Below are 27987 nucleotides of genomic sequence, written 5' to 3'. Positions count from 1 at the left end.
AATAGCATTCAGCCAAAAAAAGCCCAGAACCTATAAAAGCTCAGAGTTCAATTCCTTCATCTGCAGATCCTTTTATTCCTTTTGAGGCAGAGGTAAGTAAAGTTAGTTTTAATAGTTAATAAGTAGATCTAAAACATAAAAAAAAGAAAGAAAATTGAGATAGCGCTTTTTTGTTGGACTAAATGCATTTTTGACTATAAGTACATAACGTAAGAACAAAAGCATTGCCTTCCTGAGAGAAAACCATCATTCTGTTACCGTTTGATGTTTTTTTTGGCTTTTTTAAAGTTTTATTTTGAAAATGTGCCTCACTGTTGTGTTATTTGTCATACCTTCCACGCATACGGGATATCGAAGTGCTAAGCAATGAAACATATGTAGGAAGAGGAAAATAAAAGCAATGTTTGATGCCTTGCTAATTGAATATAAATGACATTTTAACTGTTTCTTTTTTTATTTCATTTGACAGATCCTGTAACAGGGAATAACCAGAAGCCCAAAATGGCATCTATTCTGGTAATTATTATTTCTTAGAAATGAGAGTAGTAAAAACATACGATACGAATCATTAGCAAAGAATTAAAATATAACTTTTATACAGTAATGTATTGCTATGAAGATTAACTCACTGGGTTAGTACACACATGAATCACAGAGTTATAGGGGTCCTTTTTACTAAGGTGTGCTGAAAAATGGCCTGCTCCGGTGCAGGCGCATGTTTTGCACGCACGCAGATCCATTTTTCAGTGCACCTCTAAAAAAACACCTTTTTTGTGGCCAAAAATGGGTGTCGTCGTCGATAATACACTGAAACCTTCTGCTCAGTGTGCTGCTGCGGCTAGGAAAGCGAATAGAATGTTGGGTATTATTAGGAAAGGTATGGAAAACAGGTGTGAGGATGTTATAATGCCGTTGTATCGCTCCATGGTGCGACCGCACCTTGAGTATTGTGTTCAGTTCTGGTTGCTGCATCTCAAGAAACATATTGGAAAAGGTGCAGCGAAGGGCGAATAAAATGATAGCGGGGATGGGACGACTTCCCTATGAAGAAAGACTAAGGAGGCTAGGGCTTTTCAGTTTGGAGAAGAGACGGCTGAGGGGAGACATGATAGAGGTATATAAAATAATGAGTGGAGTGGAACAGGTGGATGTGAAGCGTCTGTTCACGCTTTCCAAAAATACTAGGACTAGGGGGCATGCGATGAAGCTACAATGTAGTAAATTTAAAACGAATCGAAGAAAAATTTTCTTCACTCAACGTGTAATTAAACTCTGGAATTCATTGCCAGAGAATGTGGTAAAGGCGGTTAGCTTAGCAGAGTTTTAAAAAGGTTTGGACGGCTTCCTAAAGGAAAAGTCCATAGACCATTATTAAAGGGACTTGGGGAAAATCCAACTATTTCTGGGATAAGCAGTATAAAATGTTTTTGTACATTTTTGGGATCTTGCCAGGTATTTGTGACCTGGATTGGCCACTGTTGGAAACAGGATGCTGGGCTTGATGGACCTTTGGTCTTTCCCAATATGGCAATACTTATGTACTTAAATACAAGAGAAAAAGTTGAAGACTAAGAGGTTTTTTTCCCACCTCTGCTATTGGTTTAAAAAAAGGATAAGAAAGGTGTATCCCTACTATCAAGGAAAATAAATAGCAAGGTAAATATCTGTATCAGTTTCACAGTACACCTCAAAAGTATGGAACATTCAAATCCCTTACTCCCCTCAACTCCCTCAAAAAAAGAGAAAAAAAACCCGCAAAGATATAATGACAATCCTTACCACAACAATTTGTAAGTCTTTTCATGTAGGAGTTTACTGGGGAAAGTTGCCCTGGAAATTTGTTAAACTTGCTTATCAAGACGCTACTAATAAAAGCGATACAAAATTAAAAAAAAAAAAAACAGCACTCTGATCTCTGATAAAACTGCAGTAAGTCCTTGTACTAGGGAGTAGATTTAAAACCTGATGGCTAAGGAAGCTGCTGGTAATTAAAGCTCTGCTGAAGCAGAACAAACCAGAGGTGAAGCTGAAGGAATGCAAACAGGAACAACCACATCCTGAAAGCTACTTGCGAGCATTACAACATCTTTGATAGTTTCGAAAAAGAAACAAATGAAATATACATTTCCAAACTGATGTGTGTGTGTGTGAAACAACGGTTCTAGAACTTGAGAGGAACATTTTAAATAGCCTGCAGTGTTGCAAAAGTATGTGGACACATTTATCACATATAACAGCAGACTGAAGAAGCTTTAGGTACTTTTCATGCTTTGCATTTGAAAATATTGCAGCTGATTTAACCTGCAGAAGGGAGATCTTTGATGAAACCATAATACATCAGCATTGAAGGTTTCGAATTTGTTTCCAGTAGCCACCCGGGTAAAATTCACGGGGCTACTGTTAATTTTCAGATTTTTCAGACCTGAGCAATCTTTTCATTCAGTGATTTGATAGAAAAAAATATGTCCCTTTAAGATCCCAGGATCAAGACCTTTTGGGATTTTTTTCTCCTCTTTCCCTTGTTAAATTATCAACATAAAAATAAACCCCCAAAACACAAGAAATACCCAAAACACCTAAACCAAAGGTTTGCCTGTACTTCACTAGATTATCAGGTCATGTTTAATAAAGGGATCATATTTCTGGAATATTTAACCTGTTGAATTGAGAAGTGCCCTGACATGAATCGTTTGAAAAACAATCTGAAAATGTGTCTTTGTCTGGAAGTTTTTCTGGAGTAACATTTAAGCGTTTGTTTCATGATATGAGATGTTTATTCTGTCAGATTTTAGAGATATATTCTACCAGGGTAAATCATAGTATATCTCATTCTACACTTCCCTAATTACAAAAATATGTAATATAAATCCACTCTTAACTCGAGATTTCTCTCCGGGTGCGCTATAAAGAATCGGGGGGTATGTTTAACAGTACCCATGGTGATACCTTCCCCCCTTAGCCCTGTGGGTGGAGGGGAGGGGAGCAGTGTTCACCCAGGCCAACCAATCTGGGCACATTCCTATTTATCTGAATATATTGTTTTCTAATGTCTGTCCAAAGGGCTATTCTGCTTTAATAATGTTGTATGATTAATTTTATTTCAGTTTCCGGGAGGAAATACTGCAACATCTGAGAAAACGTAAGGACTTTTCTTTTTTATCTTTTCATGCTTTAAAACTATTAGCCCCAAAATATATACCCCAAATTCTTTAAGGTACCAAGAGACCAGGGGCGTAGCTAGGTGGGGCCACGGGGGCATGGGCCCCCACAGATTAAGCCCTGGCCCCCTTTACTTTGGACTCCCCCGTCGCCACCGCCGCCAGGTACCTTTGCTGGGGGGTCCCCAACCCCCGCCAGCAGAAGTCTTCTTCAGCGATGGTTGACTCCGACGCCTTCACTGATGATCTGTTTCTGACTCCTGACATCCTGCGTGCACGTCCTGCACGGGGCTACATGCAGGACGCGCACGCAGGACTTTGGGAGTCAGAAACAGATCATCAGCGAAGGCGCTGGAGTCGACTGGCACTGAAGAAGCCTTTGGCTGGCAGGAGTTGGGGACCCATTGCCAGCAAAGGTACTTAGAGGCGGTGGCGACAGGGGAGGGTCGGCGGCGGCAGGGGGGGTTTAAAGTGGCGGGGGGCTCGGCAGCTGGGGAGGCAGGCTAAACTGTGCCCCCCCACCTCGGGCTCTGGACCTCCCTCCTGCCGAGGTCTGGCTACGCCCCTGCAAGAGGCTTTTACAAAGCCGCGCCTGAAAGCGGCCTGCGCTGTTGTAGGCGCCTGTTTCGCATTTTCTACCATGTGGCGTTATCCAGGCGGTAATCGGCATTTTACGTACGTTGACAATTACTGCCTGGATAATGTGTGAGACCTTACCGCTTAGTCAAGGGTGGCAGTAGGGTCTCAGGGTCAAAACGGATGCGGGCAGATTGTTATTTTGTCACACATCCATTTTCGGCAAAAAAAAGGCCTTTTTTGCAGGTGCGCTGATAAATGGACCTGTGTGCATCCACACCAGTGCAGGCCATTTTTTGGCACGCCTTAGTAAAAGGGTCCCTAACTGAACACACCTGCTCTGCCCACAGACCCGCCTCCAGTGCTCAAAAATAAATTTTTTAGCGCATGAGTAGCATGCACCAATCCCAAAATTTACAGTGAAATGCCTCAGTGAGCTTTGTGTTCAGCCATTTTTTTACACTATAAGCACATATTAGTGCTTACTGAAGTTTTGTAAAACCACCGCAAAGTGAGTACCACCGGTTCAAAATCAACATCAATTCAAAAATGATATGCAAGGTAAAAGAGGAACTCAGAAGTGATAACGTGTGGCCAGAGCTTAACACACAATGACACACCTGCAAAAGTAATCATGTTCTTAGCTCAGTAGCCATCACTGATCTTCTAAATTTGCACAGTGCGCCCAAAAGTTAAGTTCAGTACTGGTGCGACTCACTAAAGTTCATTCATTAGATTGCCAGCATGAGTCTCAAAATAAGCATAGTTGCTGAAATTAATCCTGAGGTACTAACATCGTCAAACACCTTGATTGTGAGATCTCCAAAGTATCGCCTCAAGAATCTAATAAACAAACCTAAAACATAAACGTACATCGAGGTGGGACCATTTCTGGCTATATCCAGGTACTTGAGCACCTTTTACGGAATCACCCTCTTAATGTGGAATAATATTCACTTTCCCTCTTAATGTGGAATAACATTTACTTTCAGGAACAGTAAGATACGATTTTCTTCTGACCTCTCAGCTGGAGAAAAGAAGTCCATCGAGAACAGAAAAGCAAAAGTGTCTGCCTGCCTGACAAGTCTGGGAATGAATGTGGATCAGGTACTGTGAACTGATTATATTCTAACATAGGTGCACCTAGAATCCTGAGGTAGCTCTTCCACTTAGTCAAGATAGTCTCAGTGGATTCCAGCTTTTGTCCATTCAGTTATACCCCAGATCCCTTTTCAGTTGGCTATGGGTAGGCCTCTCCAATTCCAGTATCTTCTGAAGCCTCTCTTTTTGTCTGTGCTAACAAATACTTGGCTGAACTTCCTCTCCAAGTAGTCTTTTGTCTTCTTCTTCACCACCACCACCACCAAGAAGGAAATACTGTGAACTTATTCCAGTATTAATCCTCAAAAATACAACCTCATGACCTCTTCTCACAAGCTCCAGGCCCTTCTGCATCACAGGGACCTACCTTAGACTTCCATAAACAATGTTGCTACAGAGGGAGCCATCGTAGCTCCCATCGCCACTCCATGGTGCTGTAAATAATATATTCCATTATGCCAAAAATAATTCTTCTTAATCACCATCGAAAGCCAACTCCATCAGAAATGTTGAAGAGATTTGTTGTGGGGACGGGCGCTTCTCCAAGTTCACTTTAATAATATTCAATGCAGCCTCCTGCTAAAATGTGCATAAGGCATCCGTGTAGTTGGGAAATAAAATACCAGAACAAAGGGACGTGAGCATACTCGAACGGGGTAGGAGTACTGTACAAAAATATTTCTTCATAGATAGAGCACTGGAGGAAAGGAAATAGCTGGAACAATAACAATAAAAAAAAACCCTATTGTAATAGAATTCAAGAATTTGAGGAGCTCCTTCGAATTCTTAGGAGGAGGTGAAGCAAGCGGAAACTGACGCTCTAGTCAAACCTGCCGCACTGTGGCCAAAACAGAAATAAATGAACAAGAATGATGAGCCATTAAGTCTTTATCTTCTGTCTTACTTTAGCTTTCTCTGATTTTTATTCCCCAGAACAAAATTCCTCAAATTGCTGTCATACTGTCTGGTGGAAGCATGACGGCAGCCATTGGTAGCCTTGGCACCTTGGTAGAACTTAAAAACCAAAATCTACTGGATGCCGTTACTTTTATCTCTGGATGCTCAGGAGCAACATGGTAAGTACAGAAGCTTTTGCAACAACAGGGATATTTTAAAAATACTTCAAGAATCATTAGCGCACGCTCAGCAGTGCGGATAAAGCAGTGTGACTGCTGTGTTAGTCGACTTTAAAGGTAATAATAAACAGAAATTCCTCGTGGCATGGCTTTCCTGACAAAGGCTTGCAGTGCGAACTGGATCGCATGTAGGGATTGATGGATTTTGTTGAGATAAGTGGTGTGTAAAGAGAATAGATCCAATATTTCCTATTTTACAGATCTGAAAACCATATAATACCGGCAGACAGGGGAAACCAGCGGGATTGGATTGATTTTTCTGCTAGAACCTAGTGATGCACTGCTTACTACTATCACTGCGAAACATTTCTGTGCTGCTTTTGGATGTATACAGCATTGTACCATAGAGCATGAGATGCAAAACAAATTTGGGTTTTATTTAAGCCAAAAATGTCACCTAAAGCCTCAGGTCTTGTAAATGGAATGTCTTATAGACCAGCACAGAGGATGTTACACAAAACATTATGCTGAATGGATTAATATAGTTAGCTGGGTAGATGCTTAGGAGGGGAGGGTTACTTAGGGCTATTTTTTTTTTTTAATTTGTAGATACTGTTTCTTGAAAAATATAGGTTAAAAATGCTGAGCTAAAAACAGACAATATAAAGAAACAAGCTCTTACCACTGCAAAGCTTCATATCAACAATGAGAATACAGCCAGTCTCCATATTTTATAATCAAGATTAATAACAAACTACTACTACTTAACATTTCTAAAGCGCTACTAGGGTTACGTAGCGCTGTACAATCAAACAAAGAAGGACAGTCCATGCTCAAAAGAGCTTACAGTCTAAAGGACACAAAAATACAGTCAGTCAAATTGGGAGAGTCTAGATTTCCTGAATGGAGGTATCATGGTTAGGTGCCGAAGGTGACATTGAAGAAGTGGGCTTTGAGCAAGGATTTGAAGATGGGCAGGGAGGGGGCTTGGCGTATGGGCTCAGGGAGTTTATTCCAAGCATAGGGTGAGGCGAGGCAGAAAGGGCGGAGCCTGGAGTTGGCGGTGGTGGAGAAGGGCGCTGAGAGTAGGGATTTGTCCTGTGAGCGGAGGTTATGGGTAGGAGTGTAAGGGGAGATGAGGGTAGAGAGGTATTGAGGGGCTGCAGATCGAGTGCATTTGTAGGTTAGTAGGAGAAACTTGAACTGTATGCGGTACCTGATCGGGAGCCAGTGAAGTGACTTGAGGAGAGGGGTGATATGAGCATATCGGTCAAGGCGGAAGATAAGACGCGCAGCAGAGTTCTGAACAGATTGAAGGGGGGATAGATGGCTAAGTGGGAGGCCAGTGAGGAGTAGGTTGCTGTAGTCAATAACAAAGTTGTACCCCCTTCCAACCCAACCCTCAACCAACACCCCTCCCCCCTTCACCATCACTAAAATATATTCGCACATCTTTCTCACATTCAGGCAGCACCCTCTTTCAAAAAGGTCCCCCACACCAATTCCCATTTGGGCAATGTCTTCTTTCTCAAGGCCGTCAAACGCTCCATCTCACATATATACCACAATTTAGACATCCACCGCACCAACGAAGGTACCATATTAGATTTCCAATGCTTTGCCAAATTTAAGCGAGCAGCGTGCATTACATGATGAACCAACAATGAATGATGGAGAGTAAGTCCGTCTGCCTTTTTACCTAACAAAAATACCAACGGATGCCACTGTATCGGTCTACCCAACCACTTCTGAAGACGGGACTGTATCGCCTTCCAATATGCCCGCGCCTTTGGGCACAGCCACCAAATATGACCCATTGTCCCTGGTACTGCACAACCCTGCCAACAGTTAGGAGACACATTAAGAAAGATGTGGGATAAGCGTACCGGTGTGAAGTACCATCGGTAAAAGACCTTAATCACATTTTCTTTCAAGGACACCGAAATAGATGAGTTTTACAAGCGCCCTTTCCATAATCAACCAATCAGCATCCGGTAATTGGAAGTCCAATTGTTTTTCCCAATTCTGTCTATGTAAAGTATAGGGTTTAAGACGCTTAGCTAGGAAGCCATACAAACATGTACTTAGGGCTGCTTTTAAAAAGTGGCGGTAAGCCCAATGCGGGCTTAGTGCTCATTGTACTTTAGGGAAATGAATCAACAAGGACGAAAGCCAGCGGTTCTATTAAGAGCCCTTTTATTAAGCCGTGTAAGCATCCACACGCTCCCCACATGCCCCAAAATGGAGTTACCACCCGGCTATCACATGGCTCTTACGGTAATTTCATTTTTGGAGCGCATTCGATCCGAGCATCTGAAAAATAATTTTTATTTTCGGGCCCGCATATTGGATGTGCGTCAAATGGCATTTCATATGCATAGGTCATGACCGCCCGGTTATCGCGTGAATCTTTACCGCTAGGCCAATTGCTGGTGGTAAGGACTCAGACCCAAAATGGACGTGTGGCAACTTTGATTTTGCTGCACGTCCATTCTCGGCAAAAACTGTAAAAAGACCTTTTTTTTTACAGGTGCGCTGAAAAATTATTCTGCGCGTGCCCAAAACACACGTCCACAGGCCAGTTTTCAGCACACCTTAGTAAAAGGACCCCTTAGTCAGCTAGAAACCGACAGCCGTACTCACACAAGAAGCTTGATTAGCTGTTGTTGACACTCACCACATGAGGGAGCTCACTGTACACTTTTTTGTTAACCTCGTTTCATTGGAAGCATAAAACCACAAATGTCATCCATATTTTGGTCATTTTTACTTTTTTTCTGATTCAAGAAAAATGATCTGGAGATCGCAGGTTAAAAACCTATAATCAGAAATGGCTAACATTAGATACATAACTATGCGCTTAGACTCACATCCCTCCTATATATTGGTAATTTTTCCCAACATAAGGCAAGTGACGGAGAAAGAGTTTACTTAATGCCAGTCAAGATCATTGGCTGGAAAAGAATTTGATCTTCTGTCCTTCTTCTTGATCAGGGGGTCCTTTTACAAAGGCTCACTGAAAAATGGCTTGCGGGAGCGTAGGCGCGGGTTTTGGGCGTGCGCCGATCCATTTTTTAGCAGCCTGTAAAAAAAGGCCTCTTCTTTTTGCCGAAAATGGACGTGTGGCATAATGAAAACTGTTGCACGTCCGTTCTGGGTCTGAGACCTTACCGCCAGCCATTGACCTAGCGGTAAAGAATCTGGGCGGTAATGACCTATGCGCATCAAATGCCTCTTGGCTCATGTCCGTTATGTGTGCCAGGAAATAAAAAATAATTTTCAGACACATGCCAAAGTTGAAATTACCGCAAGGGCCACATGGCAACTTGGCGGTAACTCCAATTTAGCACGCATAGGTACCCAGGGCCCCTCAGTGATGTAACTTCTTCTGAAGAGAGAAGTAATTTCTATCACCTAGCAAAATCTCTTATGATAGAACATGACATCTCTTAAAGAGTTCGGAGAACATATTAAAAGTCCCACTAGAGTCAATCTAATTGGTTTCTTTTACAGATAATTTGCCATATCCTTTTGTCCCTATGTCTCTGCCCGGTTTGCAGGTTAATGACTTCACTCTATGATAAGGGCGACTGGACAAAGAACCTGGATTCAATTGACAACGAGCTCCGTGCCCAGTGGGCCAGCCTGAATTTTGACGCCACAAAGGGTATCCAGAAGCTCATAGCAGCTGCTGAGCAGGACAACTACTCGTTAACACACTTTTGGGCCTATATTATTGTTAACTTTACAGTTAGCGAGGTAAGTGAAGTATTATCACTATTTAAAGTGTAACATTTTTTGATGGTTCCAGTACACTTAATACTCGTAAGCCCAATCTATTCAGCTCTTATTTTTTTTGTTACATTTGTACCCCGCGCTTTCCCACTCATGGCAGGCTCAATGCGGCTTACATGGGGCAATGGAGGGTTAAGTGACTTGCCCAGAGTCACAAGGAGCTGCCTGTGCCTGAAGTGGGAATTGAACTCATTTCCTCAGTTCCCCAGGACCAAAGTCCACCACCCAAACCACTAGGCCACTCCTCCACTTACAACTCAAAAGCTGAGTGAATTTTTTCAAGACGTCACTAGGGGAACAAGTTACCAATGTGGGTTGCCATCAAGACGTTTTATTAGTAGGTAGGTTATGCTAAAATAGCATGAGTTAGTGGTAAAATAACACAGTAGCCCGCACTGAGAACTACACCCCTAAATCTTAATAAATAAATAAATACATTTACGTAGCTGTGATAGCTATTAACATGACAATTTGCATATGCTAATGGTTAACACAGGGTCCACGTTTTAATTTCTGCAGTAACAGCTAACATGGAACAGAGCAGCAAGTAGGTGGGGAAATAAGCAGAGAATGGACAGCAACTATGCCTTAATTTAACACAGAGATGGGGGAGGGGGAGTTATCAAGCAACATTAGGGCTTTAAGTTGTGTTATTTGATCCTTGAGTCACGCTAATGGGCAAATAACTTGACTTAAGTATCTAATGCAGCTTGTTTTGTCCTACTGAAGTGATAGGAGTGGAGTGACCTAGTGGTTAGAGAACTGCTCTTGACATCCAGAGGTGCCCAGTTCAAATCCCACTTCTGCTCCTTGTGATCTTGGGCAAGTCACTTAACCCTCCATTGCCTCAGGTACCGACCAGAGTGTGAGCCCTCCATTATGTATTGCTGAATAACGACACTTGGGCAGACACAAGCGATTTAACCAGTCATGTACCTCTCCTACCTGGTTAAATCATGTTCAATATTGGGCAGTGTACATCAAGCTATTTGGTTCATTCATTATAATGTGCATTCATGTTGACTTTGAGGTAAAAACTTTGCTTTCTCTGCCTTCATCAGAGTTGTTATGTGCTCTGTTGTTTCCAGCTGAATGAGAAAGTGATATCGAGTCAACGGGCTGTCTGTGAAAGTGGCAATGTCCCATATCCGTATTATTCATCAGTTGACAAACAGCAAGTGGATACCAAAGGCAAAAACAATTTCGGTAAGGTGCAAGAAATCTCTGTTTTTTTCTTTAGAGGAGGGTACAGTTCTGAAACATAATGGCATCGTCCCTAAAAACTATGTTCATGAGTTATTCGATTATCTTTAGCATAGTTCTTAGGATGGGGAACAAATATTTGTAAACCAATTACAAGTCAGAGGAACAGGACTTGTAACTGTTTTAGGGATAAGCAAGTTGGTTAACATTGGGTTTGGAATATTCACAGGCATGGAGCCTTTCTTCAGTTTGAACAATCCAAGCCAGATCCACCTCTGGCCTAATGCAGTTGGTTCTACAAATTCACAACACTTCTTGACTTGTGATTTTTAATTGGATAATTGTTGAGAGTTTCTCTTACTTATGTACTTAGGGCGTATTTTACAAAGGTTGACTAGCATTTTTAGCATTCACTACTCAATAGTGTGTGCGAAATGCTAGAGACCCCCACAGGAATATATGGGTGTCTCTAAAGTGTAGTGCAAGCTTATTTTTAGTCTGCACTAAAAATGCTAGCATGCCTTTGTAAAAGGACTCCTTACTGAATTGTACGATGTTGTCTTACATCAAGCACTGGCTTCTAGTTTCAGCTAAACTCTAATTCAAAGTTCTCACTCGTATTTTCAAGAGCAGCTTACCTATAACTCTTCCTCATTATCTACTTCTGCCATATATTTCACCAGGGGTTTTGCACACCTCTCAGGCTTCCCTACTTGCTCTCCTGCCACCTACCTGGACCCAAATTATGTATTTATTTAATTTATTTCTTAGGATTTATTTACCGCCTTTTTGAAGGAATTCACTCAAGGCGATGTACAGCAAGAATAAGTCAAACATAAGCAGTAGACAATTACAGAAGGAAAAGTATTCAAACAACAATACAAAGTATGACATAATAGTATGCTACATTACAATGTCAACACAATACACAATAAAATATTTTTGTAAGGAAAGATGGAACATACAGATATATATTAACAGGAGTAAGAAAATAACGGACTAGTTTAAAGAAAGTTACAAATGAGATCATAAAGTTGCTTGAACGTTATCTTAGATAGGGTAGGAGTGGAGAAACATGTCCTGCTATAGTATGTGGAGCCAGTGTCATTTACGTCTTCCATTAAAGGCCTAGTTGAAGAGCCAACTTGACATTTCTAGGGACTCTGCCTTCAGTTACCAGGGACTGTAACTTTGGAACTCATCTCACCAACATCCATTTGGAACCCTTCAAGCTTAATTTTTTTGCTCAAAGCATGGTCATATAAGCTAGCATGTGGGTTGATCATGGTTTTGTAGTCTTGGTGTGTATCTGTCACAACTCGGGCATTCGGCACACACTCAGACGTATCAACCCCCGCCCCCTTCAATACCACACTACAAGCCATATCTTCGATAGAATTGGATTTATTTTGGCCGCAGCCAGGAACATCAAAATTGTTACAACTTAAACAAATTACATTACATCTTCTACTAATCATTATGCCAGCATGCATTTCTACCCGGGTACACAGCTTCTACACGTAGTTGCATATTCTGGGCCACAGGCCAAGCCGTACCAAGCCCCTGTGGCCCCCTGTGCTGTTTTCCAAGCACCCGATGTCACTTGGTGTCTCCCGTTGAAGGAGGCACCTACCACATTTACAAAATGACGTTCTAGGCCTCCCGGCCGCCCAAGCCAGGAGACAAGCTGTATACACGTTGTTTCCCGTTGAAGGAGGCACCTACCACATTTACAAAATGACGTTCTAGGCCTCCCGGCCGCCCAAGCCAGGAGACAAGCTGTATACACGTTGTTTCCTTATAACAAGGCTGCTCACATGCAAGCCTACCATTTGCATCAACTTGATAATTTTCCACACAACTCTTTCTGCAGCAGTAGTTACCCCAAACTTGTAACTGTTATGTGTCAAGCTGCTGTGTACCCATTGCTGGCTGTGCGTAAACATTGTAGTCTAACGCCTCGCTGCGACAAATCTTGCCTCTCAAGTGGGTGGGCGGGTGGGCGTTGCTCTTCTCCTGCTTCCAAATTCAAAAGGACTTCCTGTGCAGTTCAAATTCCTCTCTCCTCCTCCCTTGCTCCTCCCCTTTTTTCCTGCCCCCTCCCCTTGCTACCCCTTGTTTCCCTCCCACTACTACCTCTGCTCTCTAGCTAGGCCCTCCCTGTACCCTCCCCCACACTTCTGTCTTTGCTGGCCTTCAGCCCGGTTGTGGTCGGCCCCCCTTTAATGGGTGTGCCTGGTTCTTTCCCTCCCTTTTCCTTTCCTTCCATCTTACCAACTCTTTTTTTATTTTTGTATCTGTTCTTTGTTGAATCATAAAATGACCTCAGTGATGGTCCTGGTGTACATGGAATGGTTAACGAGGACAAATTACTACTACTACTACTACTTAACATTTCTAGAACGCTACTAGGGTTACGCAGCACTGTACAGTTTAACAAAGAAGGACAGTCCCTGCTCAAAGGAGCTTGTTTTCCTGTGTGGTGGACGAAAGATTGAAGGATATTTTCCTGTAATGCTTAAGTGAAATTTTTATTTTTCAATGTTTTCTGATTATCTCTGATATTGTTGAGATATGTATTTCAAAATTCAATTTAAAAAAAGAATGGAATTTTGGAAACCAAAGTCCACTTAATATCATTCTTTGCATTATTGTTCATTTCCCTTGACACTACTGATAGCTTTATCTTGTCTCTCCTTTTGCTATTTGTCATCTCTTTATATTACCCAATCTCCACTTAGCTTCTGAGGATCCATTCCTTCTGAACAGGATTCCTTTATGTTTATCCCACACATTTTTGAATTCCGTTACCATTTTCATCTCCACCACCTCCAGCGGAAGGGCATTCCAAGTATCCACCACTCTCTCCGTGAAAAAATACTTGGTAATTGTAAGGTAATTTTGGGCGGCCATATTGGTTCCAGAAAACAGAGAAGTATTTGTTTAGCTTGTGGCTACTACTGCAACACATTAATATGCAAAAGCATCTAGATCTTTTCTCCCTCTATTATCAGATTATTATTCTTAGAGAATTTGTTTCCTTTACAATCCACGTTAAATCATCTTCATAAATATTTCTTGTGTGTCTCCAGGAACCTGGTTTCAGAACACTCCTCATGAGGCTGGTTACCCCTTGATTGGAGCATTCCTCAACAGTGAATACTTTGACAACAAGTACAGTAATAGCCAACTAGTCAAGAAGGAACCTGAATTAGACCTCTGTTACCTTCAAGGTGAGCTAGTCTTCCCTGTCTAATCCCTTGTCATGTTCAGAAAGTTGCACTGGGTGAATGGTGATAAGGCCTCTCCACTTCTTAAAGGGGTTCATTAAAAAATGGTTGAAGAACACACACAGATAAGCAGAATACTGGAATGTACACAGATATGTATGAGCATACATGATTAAATACCAATATTCTGGCCAGGGAAGCCACATTCAAATTCTACTCTGATCTTGGGTAAGTCAATTAACACCCTACTGCCTCAGGTACAAACTTATAAGCCCTCTACGGACAGGAAAATGCCTACTGTGCTTGAATGTAGCTTTTACCTTGAGCTACTACTGAAAAAGACATGAGCTAAATACAATATCCTTTTCCCTTTCCTGAGATTCTGTTATCCTTGATTTTAGTGATAGTGGAGGAGTAGCCTAATGGCTTCTGCAGTTGGCTGAGAACCTGGGGAACTGGGTTCAGTTCCCACCACAAGTCCTTGCAAGTCACTTAACCCTCCCATTTCCCCATATTCAAAACTCAACAGGAACAGAGAAATTACCTGCATATAATAAATTTAAGCTACTTTGGCTATACCACACAAAGGTGGTATATCATATTCATGACCCTTAGCTTTTACACTTATGAAACAATAGCAAAGATGTACGTGTAATTATTCACAGATATATATTTGCTAAAATGTCATGACAATAACCAATACCAAATTGCTGATCTGTATTGATTGACAAAGCATACGTGATGTCAACATATTAGTACAACCTTAATTGATCTGTTATTTCCTATAGCAGAAATTTGTGTGGTCCTTTTACTAAGGTTCACCGAATAACGGCCTGCGCTGGTGTACATGCATGTATTGGATGTGCGCAGGTCCATTTTTCAGCGCACCTGCAAAAAAAGGCCTTTTTTAGGGGGCTGAAAAATGGACGTGCGGCAAAATGAAAATTGGCGCAAGTCCATTTTGGGCCTGAGACCTTACCACCACCTATTGACTTAGCGGTAAGGTCTCATGCGCTAACTGGGTGGTAATCGTCAGCGTGCGTACAATGCCGATTACTGCCTGGTTAGCACAGTGTGCCGGAAACTTTTCCGGCGTGCGTAACGGATGTGCGTAAAAAATGAAATTACCACCCAGGGCATGCGGTAACTGGGTGATAGTTCAAAATATATGCGTGTCCTTAGTAAAAGGGACCCTGTATCATATGTCGGTGTGTGCTTTTTATGTTAATTGCACACTGTTATTTTAACTAATTTCTTCTCTATTTCCAGGAATATGGTCCAGTGCACTGGCTGCCCCTGAACAGACGTTAAAACTTGTGATAGGTACAGTATCACAATTTCTTTTAAGAAGAAGTGGCGATAGTAGAGTTTTCTTAATGATAAAAATAGAGTTCTTGTCTTTGATGTTCGGAACAACATTTTCAAACTGTCTACATTCCAGTTGATATTCAAAGCAGTTTTAGTGTGCAAGAGAGGATCTTGCCTGCGTAAATTGTGCTTGACAGGTTAGTCATTAATATTCAGCAAGGTGGCCATTTTCAAGGAGGAACTGAGAAGGACAGGAGCGAGTGGGATTCACTCCTGCCTTAACGACCACTAGCAAAAACTATAAAATCCCTGTAGGAAGAGACAAAAAAAACTGTATCAAAAAGTAAAGGAACTCAATCCCTCCAGTGCATTAGTAGAGTTGGCGCATTGCCATTAATCAGTCTTAAGTGGGCAATGACTACATTTCAGCATGCCAACGCAGTTGTATGCTAGTGCTCTACAGAAGCTTAGGTGCACCCTGAAGTTCACTTATGTTTTGTCATTGTATATTTTTACTATGGTTTTATTGTAACTCTCTAGGATTGCCTAGTAACTGATTGTGATCCGTCGTGAACCATGGAGGTAAACGCGGAGTATAAAGTGTTTTTAATGTAATGTAATTTATTTATTTTTAAAAAATGTATAGACCACCTACAAACTAGGTGGTTTCCAGTTATGAACATAGACATTAAAATACCATCGAGAGTAGAAAAAGATTGCAGACTTAACATACAAAACTAAAAAAGAATTGATCTCTTCATTTCATGACATGACTACTATAACCGCTTCAAAAGTAGGCTGCCACAAATAAGCGTATCTTTAAAGATTTCTTAAAATGTGTCAAGCTGCTACAAAGGCGGAGTTGGTCAAGAAATGCATTCCTTAGCGAACTTGCTGCTGACGCAAAGGCCGTAGCCCATTTATCAGCATAATGAGCACACAGTTGTGGAATGCATTACCTAAAGCCCTGAATACTATTGACGAAATAACTAACTTTCGCAAATCTCTGAAGACACATCTTTTTAACAAGGCCTACAAAGATAACCCTTAACCTTATAAAACTACCTCAACAACCCATCCAGTTATTAAAATCCACCGTCTGTATCACCCAGCCTAACACCTCCCCTCTCTCTTCCCTTACTTAATTTTGGCACTTTACCAATTGTATCTGATTTAATCTTTGCACATTACAAACTGTATTTGATATCCTGTAGACTATGTCATAACTACACTCTGTAAGCCACATTGAGCCTGCAAATAGGTGGGCAAATGTGGGATACAAATGCAATAAATAAAATAAAAAATAAAATAAAATGTAATCGATTCACAACATCCATTGAAAGTCTCATAGCTGTTCCTGGTAGACAGACAAAGATTCCTTCAACTAACATTTAGCATAGAACGGTTACTGTTATAGAGCTGGTGCTAAGCGTGTCTCATTGTGACACCTATATCATGTCACCAAGTTATAGAATTACCCCTTAGTGGATGCTGCTAAATGTATAAGTCAAGGAGGATAGATTAACAGGAGATGACAGGAGCATGAAGCCAGTAGGTGGAGCTTGTTGCCCTATCAATGACATTGTTTTGGATGTACCAAGATGGTGGTGGCTGCATTGGGGAGAATGAAAACGTCCTTGGGTGGAGTGGCTTCAGCCTTATGACATCACACCATCTCCTCTTAATCAAACCTCCTTGGTATAAGTGCTTTGGAATATTCTGCCTTTTAATTATTCATTTATTACTGGATGCTACTGAAAGAGATATTGATGAGTACATGTTCTAATATGTGCATTATTTGAATTCATTTTAAAGAGAAGATCGTTGAGTACATAGTACAGCCCTATGCACCGAAATCAAAACCATCTACTGGTCTTTTGTCAGGACTGCCTGGTATGTTCTTATCATTCACATTCCATTCGTTTTCTCCTTTTAATCATTTCTTCCATGAGATCAGTCTATCTGCTAGATAATACAGATTTCTCTGGTAGGAAAGATGTGGCTCTCCTGTAGCGAGTCTTGCTGCAAAGCCAGGCTTCAGGAAATGATAGGGTACGGACATTAAGTTTATATAATCTGTGTTTTAGGATCCACAGCCACTATCACTATGACAGTGAAAGGAATTAGCATTACAACAGAAGGTCCAAAAGAGAAAGAAGACTTATAAGTTTGAAATGGTGTATTTAGACGTAGGTCCTGGCTGGTTAAATTGCATTTTAGAACCTAACCGCGGATATTCAGTGGGAGATAACCAATTTTCTCCGCTGAATATTCACAGTTTATCGTTTATTTATTTACTATACCGTTACTTATTGAATTGGCAATGCAGAACGATTTACATTGTAAAAATATACAATTAGAACACAAACATGCAAACTAAGAAATCCATTAGTCGATAGCAACTAGCTGATAATTGGCCTTATCGAGTCATTACCAAACCAGCTATGTTTAGCAATTAAAATAGGCCACATAAAGAGCAGTCCTATCTTTAACCACTCAGCAGCTAAGGGCCCTTTTACTAAGGTGTGCCTAAAAGCGGCCTGCATTGGTGTAGGCACATGGTTTGGACGTGTGCTGGTCCATTTCCTCAATGCGCCTGGAAAAAAGGCCTTTTTTTTGCAAGATAATGGACGTACAGCAAAATTAAAACCAGCGCACATCCATTTTTGGTCTAAGACCTTACCGCCACCCATTGACTTAGTGGTAAGATCTCACACGCTAACCTGGCGGTAAGCATTCAATGAGCGTAAACTGCTGCTTACCGCGGGATAAGCACCAAGCAGTAGAAAATAGAAAATATTTTCTACCTTGTGTTTTGGATGCATGCCAAAAATGGAATTACCACCTGGGTAGGGTTTCCATATGTCTGGATTTACCCGGACATGTCCTCTTTTTGAGGACATATTCGGGCAACCGGGCGGGTTTTGGAAATCCGGACAAACGGGCAGATTGCTAGCATCCCCTCCCCTTATTTACTACTGCCCTGGTGGTCTAGTGACCTCTTCCACCTTTGGGGCAGGAAAGAGCCCCCCTCTTTCCTGCCCGGAGCGCTGCCCTGCATGCATCCTTCCTGTTGCTGATCTCGGTGCTGATTCAGAATGGCTGCCAAGAGTTCAAGTGACCTCGTGAGACTTCAACTCTCGGCGGCCATTTTGAATCGGCGCCGAGATCAGCAACAAGAAGGATGCATGCAGGACAGCACTCCGGGCAGGAAAGAGGGGGCTCTTTCCTGCCCTGAAGAGGCCACTAGTCCACCAGGGCAGTAGTAAGGGGAGGGGGCTGACAGGGTGTGTGACAGGGGGAGGGGAAAATGTGACATGGGGCGGAGCGAGGGCGTTAAAGGGGGTGGGGCGTGTCCTTTTGTGGGGGATAAAATATGGTAACCCTACACCTGAGGCACATGGTAGCCGGGTGGTAGTACCAATTTGATGTGCGTTGCATGTGCGTAAGCGCCTATACGGCTTAGTAAAAGGGCCCTTAAACCGGTTAGTGCCGAATATCGGCCTAACCAGTTAAATTTCTGTGGTTGAAAATGAAACAATATTTAATGCTGGTCGCCAGAAACAGCCTGGAATTGAATATCCAGTTTGATGGTTGGCGCTGGGCAGTCACCATTCTGCCAGCTCAATTTTAGGGGGACTGATGAGGTTTATGTCATTCCTACAGTCCTAGGTAATTTGAACCTAATTACATCAATTTTATCGGATCTGGAGAAGATTCTTAAAGAAGGTGCAGAAGGCAGCAAGGTTCTGGTGGAGCAGCTGCTAACAGTCTTGAGTGGTAAGAGACCTAGTCTAATTTTAACTCCAATGTCAATGGTATGCTTCCTACCCCTACTGACTTCCTTATGAATTTTGTTTGAACAGTGGTGCGTGACACTGTCACCTACCAACTTGTAAAATGGATGAACGATAGATGGGATACAAATGATCTGGAAGAAAAACTGAATCTTTTTTCCATACTGAATCTCCTTCAGCTTGTGGAGCTTGCAGGTTAGTGGAGCTTCAAAACACGTTATTGACTTCAAGGGCCTTGACAGAGAGCACTGGCAGCTTCAGTTAAGCATCAGTTTGCAAAATGAAGAAGGCACAGAGTAGGCATGGGGATGTATTTTGCAGGGATTTGGCATACTAACCCTTAGCAGTGCATCACTAGGGGTCATGGGCCATCATTTAAAACAGATGGTGGACCAGAAAAAGGTGTAATTGGGTAGCACTCCTAAAGTATTGGAATGGATCAGAGGGATGTCCAGGGTGGCCAAAGGAAGGTCTGGGGGAACCTGTATTGACTTAAAAACATGTTGACCAATGAATTAGTGCATATTATTTTTATTGAAATAAAATGTCCCCCCCCCCCTTAAAAGTCTAAAAATTGGGGTAAATGAACCAAAACCCAACACAAAACTGTTCTCCTGTGGGACTTATCTTCTAAGTTTTCATTGCAGGTCTTGTGATACCTGTGGCTAAGGTACTTATTAAAACAGTGTTATGCTTGGTTGGCTGGATTTGGGGAACCACAGATAACTTCCTCTACAAGAGCGGTGAGTACATCTATTTAGCTGGTAAGTTTGTATTTTCATATTTGATTTGGACATGTTTTAGTTGTCTTTTCCTTTGACATTTCCTGGCTGCACCTTTCCTGTGCCACTTACCCCTGGGTGGGAACGTGAGGTTTAAAGTGGTTCTGCCACTGTGAGGTAGTGTCATTAAAGGAAATTGGTAGCTTTCTGTAGACTCCCTCACAGGGACACCCAGGACAGTTGCCTGTCTCTTGTGGTGGAAACTCCAATATTGTTATACTTCTTGACATTAGGAATACCAGTGGCAGACTTTCACATACTTTAGAGGGAATATTCTCTAGAAGCAACCGGATTATCCTAATGAATTGATTTCCTGCCAGTGGACTTTGCCTACCAATCAAATTCTGAGTGCTGCTAAGAAATCAGCGTATCTCATTAAAGACTGAATTTCCCATCAAAATATTTTCTTTATTTTAGGTGCCTCTGTGCCCAGTGACCTCACAGACAAAGAATTCCGGTTTCTCATCGATGCAGGATTCGCAAATAACTCACCTTATCCTTTAATTCTACGAAAAGAACAACAAGTGAAACTCATCCTCTCATTTGAATTCTACCCAATGCTTGATCCTTTCTTGGTAATTGGATTAATATCAGTTAATATTTTTTAAGTAGACTACATAGTTATCTGCCCAAGAGGAACGCACATTCTAAGTTATTCGATAACTTATCTACAGTATGTAGATACATAAAAGGCAAGACTATACGATGCACCTACACCAAAGAACCGATTGCATACCAAAGAATATGGCATCATTTATTGGCGGTGACATTTGTATAGGCTTAGCTCTATTCTATAAACTAGAAGCACACCTTATTTAGGGCTCCTTTTACTAAGCCGCGTAAGCGTCTATGCGCCCCCAACATGTGCCAAAACGGAGTTACCGCCCGACTACAGTGTGGCTCATGCGTTAATTTCATTATTTTTTATTTTCAGGCGCATGTGATGGACGTGAGCCAAGTGGCATTTGGCACCCATAGGTCATTACCGCCCGGTTACCGTGTGAGACTTTACCGCTAGGTCAATGGCTGGCAGTAAGATCTCAGGGAAGATATTCATCAATTGACCGAATATGTCTAGGTAGAGCATTTCAGAGCTGGGATCCCAGGTAGGGGAAGTTAGATGCATGGTAGGTTTTGTACTTTAGTCCTTTGCAGTTGGGAAGGCGAAGGTTAATAAGGTATGATCGTGAAGATGTTGACATGTTTCTGTATGGAAGGTTTAATAGATTGACCACACCTACACTAGCGCAAGCCATTTTTCAGTGCGCCTTAAAAGGACCACTTAGGGTCCCTTTTACTAAAGGGTGGGAGCACCACCCCCTGCATGCACCCTTTCCGGTGCTACAATACGTTTTTTAGATTTTTGTAGTGCTGGAACTTAACCGGCAATAATCGGGCAGCGTTTCTGCTGGGTAGCGCGGGCGCCCTTAGCACCATTTCAATGGGTGACGGTAAGGGCTCCCTACCGAAATGGCCAGCCTTTTACCCACTGCGGCAAAAGGGCGCCTCAACACTTGTTGAAAACACACGCTAGCTCAGGCCCTGTTTCACCACAGCGTAGTCAAAGGACCCCTAAGTGAAGGAAAGAGAGAGTTGTTCAAAATATGCTAGCAGATAAATGAGTGATAAATTCTGTATGGCACAATGATTTTATCTTTGTAATTGTGACTTGGGATTTGCAGAGAAAAGTTATTATTATTATTATTTTTTGTTACATTTGTACCCCTCGCTTTCCCACTCATGGCAGGCTCAATGTGGCTTACATGGGGCAATGGAGGGTTAACTGACTTCCCCAGAGTCACAAGGAGCTGCCTGTGCCTGAAATGGGAATCGAACTCAGTTCCTCAGGACCAAAGTCCACCACCCTAACCACTAGGCCACTCCTCCACTTATAATTCAAAAGCTGAGTGAATTTTTTCAAGACGTCACTCAAAGCAGGTTCAATGCGGCTTACACAGTAAAAGGAATACAGAATATTGTTAGAGAGGGTAAAAGTTAATTATACCAGAATAATAGACATGATGAGTAGGTAGGTAGTAGGTGATTTTTGTGACCCCCCCCCCCCTTTAATTGCACAGGCAATGCAGGATATGTATTTAATAACTAAATAAGATTGTAAGCTCTTTGAGCAGGGACTGTCTTTCTTCTATGTTTGTGCAGCGCTGCGTACGCTTTGTAGCGCTGTATAAATGCTAAATAGTAGTAGTAGTAATACATAACTGCAAGTGAGCTGTGTTGTCTTAATTTAGGTACCACTTTATATAGTTGCCCCCCCCCTCCCACCAATGCGGTACAAAATGAAGGTATATCCAGTCTGCTCGTCCATACCAACTCCTAAACTCTATAATCCCTTCTTCTCTTGTAGAAAAGGAGGAGGTATAGCCTAATGGTTAGTGCAGTGAGCTGGGAGACTGGGTTCCATTCCCACTGCAACTCCTTGTGACACTGGCTAGGTCACCCAAAACCCTATTGGTGATATTAATCCTATGTCTCTTCTTACATCATTTATTCTATCTCAAAACAATGGGGAAAAATATATGAAAATTATGGGATAATAAACTGACCCCTGACTGCCACGCTGGGAAAAGACCAAAGGTCCATGAAGCCCAGCACTCTGTCTCCGACAGCGGCCAATCCAGGCCCCAAGAACCTGGCAAAAACCCAAAATTTAATAAACGATCAATGGACTTTTCCTTCAGGAATCTATCCAGACCCCCTTTAAACTCAGCAAGGCCAACTGCCGTCAGTACCTTCTCCGTCAACTAGTTCCAGAGTCTAACTACGCGCTGAGTAAAGAAAACCTTTCTACGATTTGTAAACTTTACTAATTTATTTTTATTTATTGCATTTGTATCCCACATTTTCCCACCTCTTTGCAGGCTCAATGTGGCTTACAATACATCATGAATGGTGGAAATACATTAGAAAATGGACATTTTGTGTTATAGAAGGATCTTGGGCTGTATGATAAGGATAAAACATGGTAATGGTATAACAAGCAGAATATTTAAGACAGTTCTGATTATATGTGAAGGAGTTGTGTATATTCACATTGGTTGGTCTTTGTGGTATGCCTTGTTAAAGAGATGGGTCTTCAGTAGTTTGCGAAAGTTCGTTAGTTCGCAAATCGTTTTTAGGTTGTGCGGCAATGCGTTCCATAGCTGTGAGCTCATGTAGGTAAAATTTGATGCGTGCATTAGTTTGTATTTCAGACCTTTGCATTTAGGGAAGTGCAGGTTAAGGAATGTGCGGGATGATCTTTTGGCATTTCTGGGTGGTAGGTCTATCAGGTCTGACATGTAGGCTGGTGCATCTCCGTGAATGATTTTGTGGACTAGGGAGCATATTTTGAACGTGATACGTTCTTTGAGTGGGAGCCAGTGTAATTTTTCTCCTAGAGGTTTAGTCTGGAATTTAGTACAAGGGCCCCTACGTGCAGTAGGTATATTCTATAAACTGCTGCTAAATTTAGAATACACCTAGGCGGAAGGTTTTTTTTTTCAGCGTTGATTTTTCAGGCACCATATATACAATTTAATTATAAATGACTTTCACAAGAAGCACCAGTGGAAGAAGTAAGGTTTGAGCCTTGAGTCCACAGCTTTAAACCCCAGGCTAAGCCTAAACCCCAATAATCAAGAACACAAAGGTTGACATTATTATTATTATTATTTGTGGCATTTGTATCCCACATGTTCCCACCTATTTGCAGGCTCAATGTGGCTTACGTAGTACCGTCAAAGGCGTCGGTGGATAACAAATACAAAGTTGTATTGTGATCGTATGAGGAATAAGTGCAGGGTCGGAATGGATGAAGGTTGCGTGATGTCCTGTTCGATCATATTCATCCTGTTAGTGTTTATTAGTGATCATTGCTTTTTTCTATTGTTTTCAATAAATCCTTGGGTGAATACCTAATGGTTCTGGGAGCCCTCACTGACTACACAGAATATCTGCACATTTTGGAGGCCTATCATGCATATTTACTATGAATATCCTAACAACCATATTACTTTGAGATGCCGACACAAAGCTATCTAGTTAGTCATCATTGCATGTTTTTATGATATATCTCTCATTATCTCTAAATGATAGCTTTAAAAATATCTGTTCTGACATCTGTGTCTTTCTGTCTTCAGGGCATTAAACAGGCTTCAGATTACTGCAAAGCCAATAACATACCATTTCCCAAGGTCGAGATAGATCCAGCTGACCAGTTTAATCCCGATGGCTGTTACATCTTCGAAGACGTAAACACTCCGACTGTATTCCACTTTCCAATCTTCAATAGGGTCACCAGTGAAGGTTTGTCATAGTTAATTCACAGGATCTCTTCTCTGTCTTTGGCATGTGCTTTCTCCAAAATCCCATCCCATCCATTGCTTATTGTTCATCTTGCAGGAAATCTATTTCGCAATATGGTGTTTTATGGAAACGCAGGAGTGTTTTTCTTAATGAGCACACTCAGTTGGGTTATTCTATATATATTGCACCAAACGTTAGTCGTTGCTTGGCATTCTAATTGGTGCAACACACCGAAATGGGGCAGAAATGGCAGATCCCTCTGAAAAGACACCTAAGTGTATCCATGTGCATCTGCAAAATGGTGTGGCCATGAGAAGGGAATGGGTGAGTCAGGGGTGTTCTCTTAAAATGCACGCAGAGTTATAGACAGTGAGGATCTGTACCCAACTTGTCCACTGGGATTTACACCTGGTTTCACTTGGTGTAACTCCTCAAGTCCAAAGCTGAGCATGGATCCCAACACTATGCACTATTTGAGTGGTTACCAAACCTGTTCCTGGACTCACCCCAGCCAGTCAGGTTTCCGGATATCCAGAATGAATATGCATGAGAAAGATTTGCATGCAGCGGAGGTAGTGTATGCAAATATCTCTCATGAACAGTCATCCTGAAAACATGACTGGCTGAGGTGCCTCCAGGACCAGGTTTGGGAAATACCGCACTATTCTATATAGGGCACCAATCCTGAAATGCTCATTACAGAAAACCATTCAGCGCTAATTTTTTTTCAGTGCTGAATTTCATGCATCATGTACTGAATTGAATCCAGCCCTGTTTGTATAGCATATGCTGTTTCCCGATAGATCACGCACGACGGTTTGCACATGCATAGTGGTTCACACATACATGCCCTATTTGGAAACAGGGTGCACATTACCAATTCCTAAAAATAAAATAGAGAAAAAATACCATTTTTATTAGACTAACAATACACCTTTTTATTTGCTTTCAAAGGTAACCCTTTCTTTAGATCGGAAATAAGCAAATGTTGACAAATGGCAGAATATTTAAGGGAAACACAAAAGCATTCCAATGACGGGATCTGGGAGGGTTGTATATATTCTGATGTTTGTCAACATTTGCTTATATCTGATCTGAAGAAGAAGGGTTACCTTACGAAGAGATCACTGAAGACTTGCCTATTCAACAAGGCATTCCACAGTGACTCATCCTAACTACCAGACAACGAAACTCAACCTAACTCTTTATACTCGACTACCAAAGCCCACCCTACCACGAATGAACTATAACACAATACCACCTATCTCCTTTCCCGAATGTGAACTCTTTGTACTTGACTGGTTAACCTACTATGTCAATCATGATCTTTAATGTAATACCACTTGTATCTCTCACTCCGGAATGGCGATCTCCATGACGGAACAATGTAAGCCACATTGAGCCTGCAAATAGGTGGGGAAATGTGGGATACAAATGCAACAAATAAATAAATAATCAAAAAATGTATTGTTAGTCCAACTAAAAAGGTATCATCTTATTTTCTTTTCTACGTTTTGTGTTATTTCTATTTATCACCTTTAAAAGTGGACTAACATGGCTACCGCATCACTTTACTTAAAAAGAAAATGAAAGCATGCCGGACTCTGCAGGTTGTGAAGCAATGGGAGAACTGAACAGTGAAATGCATGGGCTCCATTCAGCATTTAATCCCTATGCTTGGTTGCATTCCAATTTCCAATCACCCAGGGGCCCTTTTACAAAGGTGCAGTAAAAAGCGGCCTGCGGTACTGTAGGCACAGGTTTTTGGGTGCTCTCAGAAGTATTTTTCAGCGCACCTACAAAAAAATGCCTTTTTAAAATTTTTGCCGAAAATGGATGTGCGGCAAAATCAAAATTGCTGCATGTCCATTTCGGGTCTGAGACCTTAACACCAGCCATAGACCTAGCGGTAAAGAATTTGGGCAGTAATGAACTACTCATGTCAGATACCACTTGGCGTGCGTTTGCTACGCGTGTCCGAAAAAAATGTTATTTTTGCAGATGCGCGTAGCAGACATGCACCAAAAATGAAATTACCGCAAGAGGTATGTAGTTGTTGGGTGGTAAGTCCATTTTGGCACAAGTTGGGCATGCATAGAGCCTTACACAGCTTAGTAAAAGGGACCCCCAATAAAAATTAGCACGACTGCCATTTTTTTTTCACCTTTTGGTAGGTTGTATCAATTTAATTTTTCTTTTAAAGGAGCTGATACACCTGAATCGATTTTGCCCACCTTTCTTACCTGCCACTGTCTACAACACCATGATATTACCTTTTTATCTTGAGTGTTGTTTTTAATGTTTCGCTTTATTTTATTTATCTGTGTACGTATTTATTGGAGAGAGTAGTGGATGCTTGGAATGCCCTCCCGCGGGAGGTGGTGGAGGAGAAAACGGTAACGGAGTTCAAACATTCGTGGTATAAACATAAAGGAATCCTGTTCAGAAGGAATGGATCCTCAGGAGCTTAGCCGGAATTGGGTGGCAGAGCCGGTGGCGGGAGGCGGCATTAAGGAACATTCATATCTCTCTATATAAAAGGCAACACCAATGTTCTATGAAGCCTCCAGCCGGAAGTGTGAAGGGGGCGAGATATCCGGTTTCCCTATGAGTGTCTGCCCCGCCCTCTCTGTAACACAGTCACTGAAGGAAAACAGCAGAGCAGGAAATCAAATCGCTGGCTCTGTAACAGTGAAGGACTCAGAGGGGGGAGGGGAGAGAGGCTAGAGGGCAGGGACACACACACTCCCACATGCACACAGAAGAAAACATTGCTAGCCCCCGTTTCATTTGCATCAGAAACGGGGCTTTTTTACTAGTAAAATATAAATGATACTCACAATGTATTTTCTTAGTACATGGTTAGATAATACTTTTCAGTGCAACACACAAGCTCCTGGAATCTAATTGCTGGCAGTCTAAAGTTTCCCTTATTTCTGATTCATGTCCTTGTGTGCTTCTCTCCTTCCTAGGTACTGTACAGCAACGGACTGCCCAGTATAACATTGCCAACCTGAAGTACAGCATAAAGGATATAGACAAGTTGTATGATATAGCTCTAAGGAATGTAAGAAACTATGCCGAGAAAATGAAAGACAAAATTCAGCTGCTACTGTCTGACTTGGTTGATTGAGCTACACTGAAGCAATAAAAATTGAATCCCCCATCCATCCAGTGCATTTGTAAGCAACCTCATGTATCCGATCTGCATGCATATTGAGAGAAATTGTATTTCAGTATTCTTGCTACAGCAAAATAAAAATACTTCTCCTTCTCGGCTCTGTACATCATCCTTTCCTCCAGGAGGGCTCACAAACCTACTACTACTACTATTTAGCATTTCTATAGCGCTACAAAGCGTACGCAGCGCTGCACAAACGCAGAAGAAAGACAGTCCCTGCTCAAAGAGCTTACAATCTCCTGGGGACCCCCCTTCCCCTAGACCATCTGGATTTCAGGATATGCACAATGAATATAAGGGAGCTAATGAAATATGCTAATTCATGCCATCCACATTCCATGTAATATCAGGACAACTCAACAGACTGTGGGGATTCCCAGGACGGAATTGGGAAGCCCTTTCTTAGCTTGAGACCTGCTATAGCGGTTTTCCTTGGGACTTAACCTGCATGCATTTTGTAAAATATGAAGCAGAA

General features: G+C 41.8%; 1 protein-coding gene across 1 annotated transcript; it reads left to right on the top strand.

Annotated features, from left to right (window-relative positions):
- Positions 1-22: 22 nt before the first annotated feature.
- LOC115458317 (cytosolic phospholipase A2 gamma-like) lies at positions 23-27607 on the top strand. Its single transcript, XM_030188199.1, has 16 exons — positions 23-92; positions 470-516; positions 3105-3139; positions 4727-4841; positions 5769-5911; positions 9472-9670; positions 10795-10912; positions 14002-14142; positions 15409-15462; positions 17263-17340; positions 19114-19227; positions 19314-19439; positions 19892-19987; positions 20444-20601; positions 24166-24331; positions 27304-27607. The coding sequence occupies exons 2-16, from the start codon at positions 502-504 to the stop codon at positions 27462-27464; spliced, it is 1719 nt and encodes a 572-aa protein (XP_030044059.1). The 5' UTR covers positions 23-92; positions 470-501; the 3' UTR covers positions 27465-27607.
- The last annotated feature ends 380 nt before the right edge of the window (positions 27608-27987 follow it).

This window comes from Microcaecilia unicolor, chromosome 14, assembly GCF_901765095.1.
Source record: "Microcaecilia unicolor chromosome 14, aMicUni1.1, whole genome shotgun sequence".
Taxonomy (NCBI): Eukaryota; Metazoa; Chordata; class Amphibia; order Gymnophiona; family Siphonopidae; genus Microcaecilia; species Microcaecilia unicolor.
Note: the sequence above shows the minus strand (reverse complement) of the source record. Positions and strands in the feature narration are given on the sequence as shown.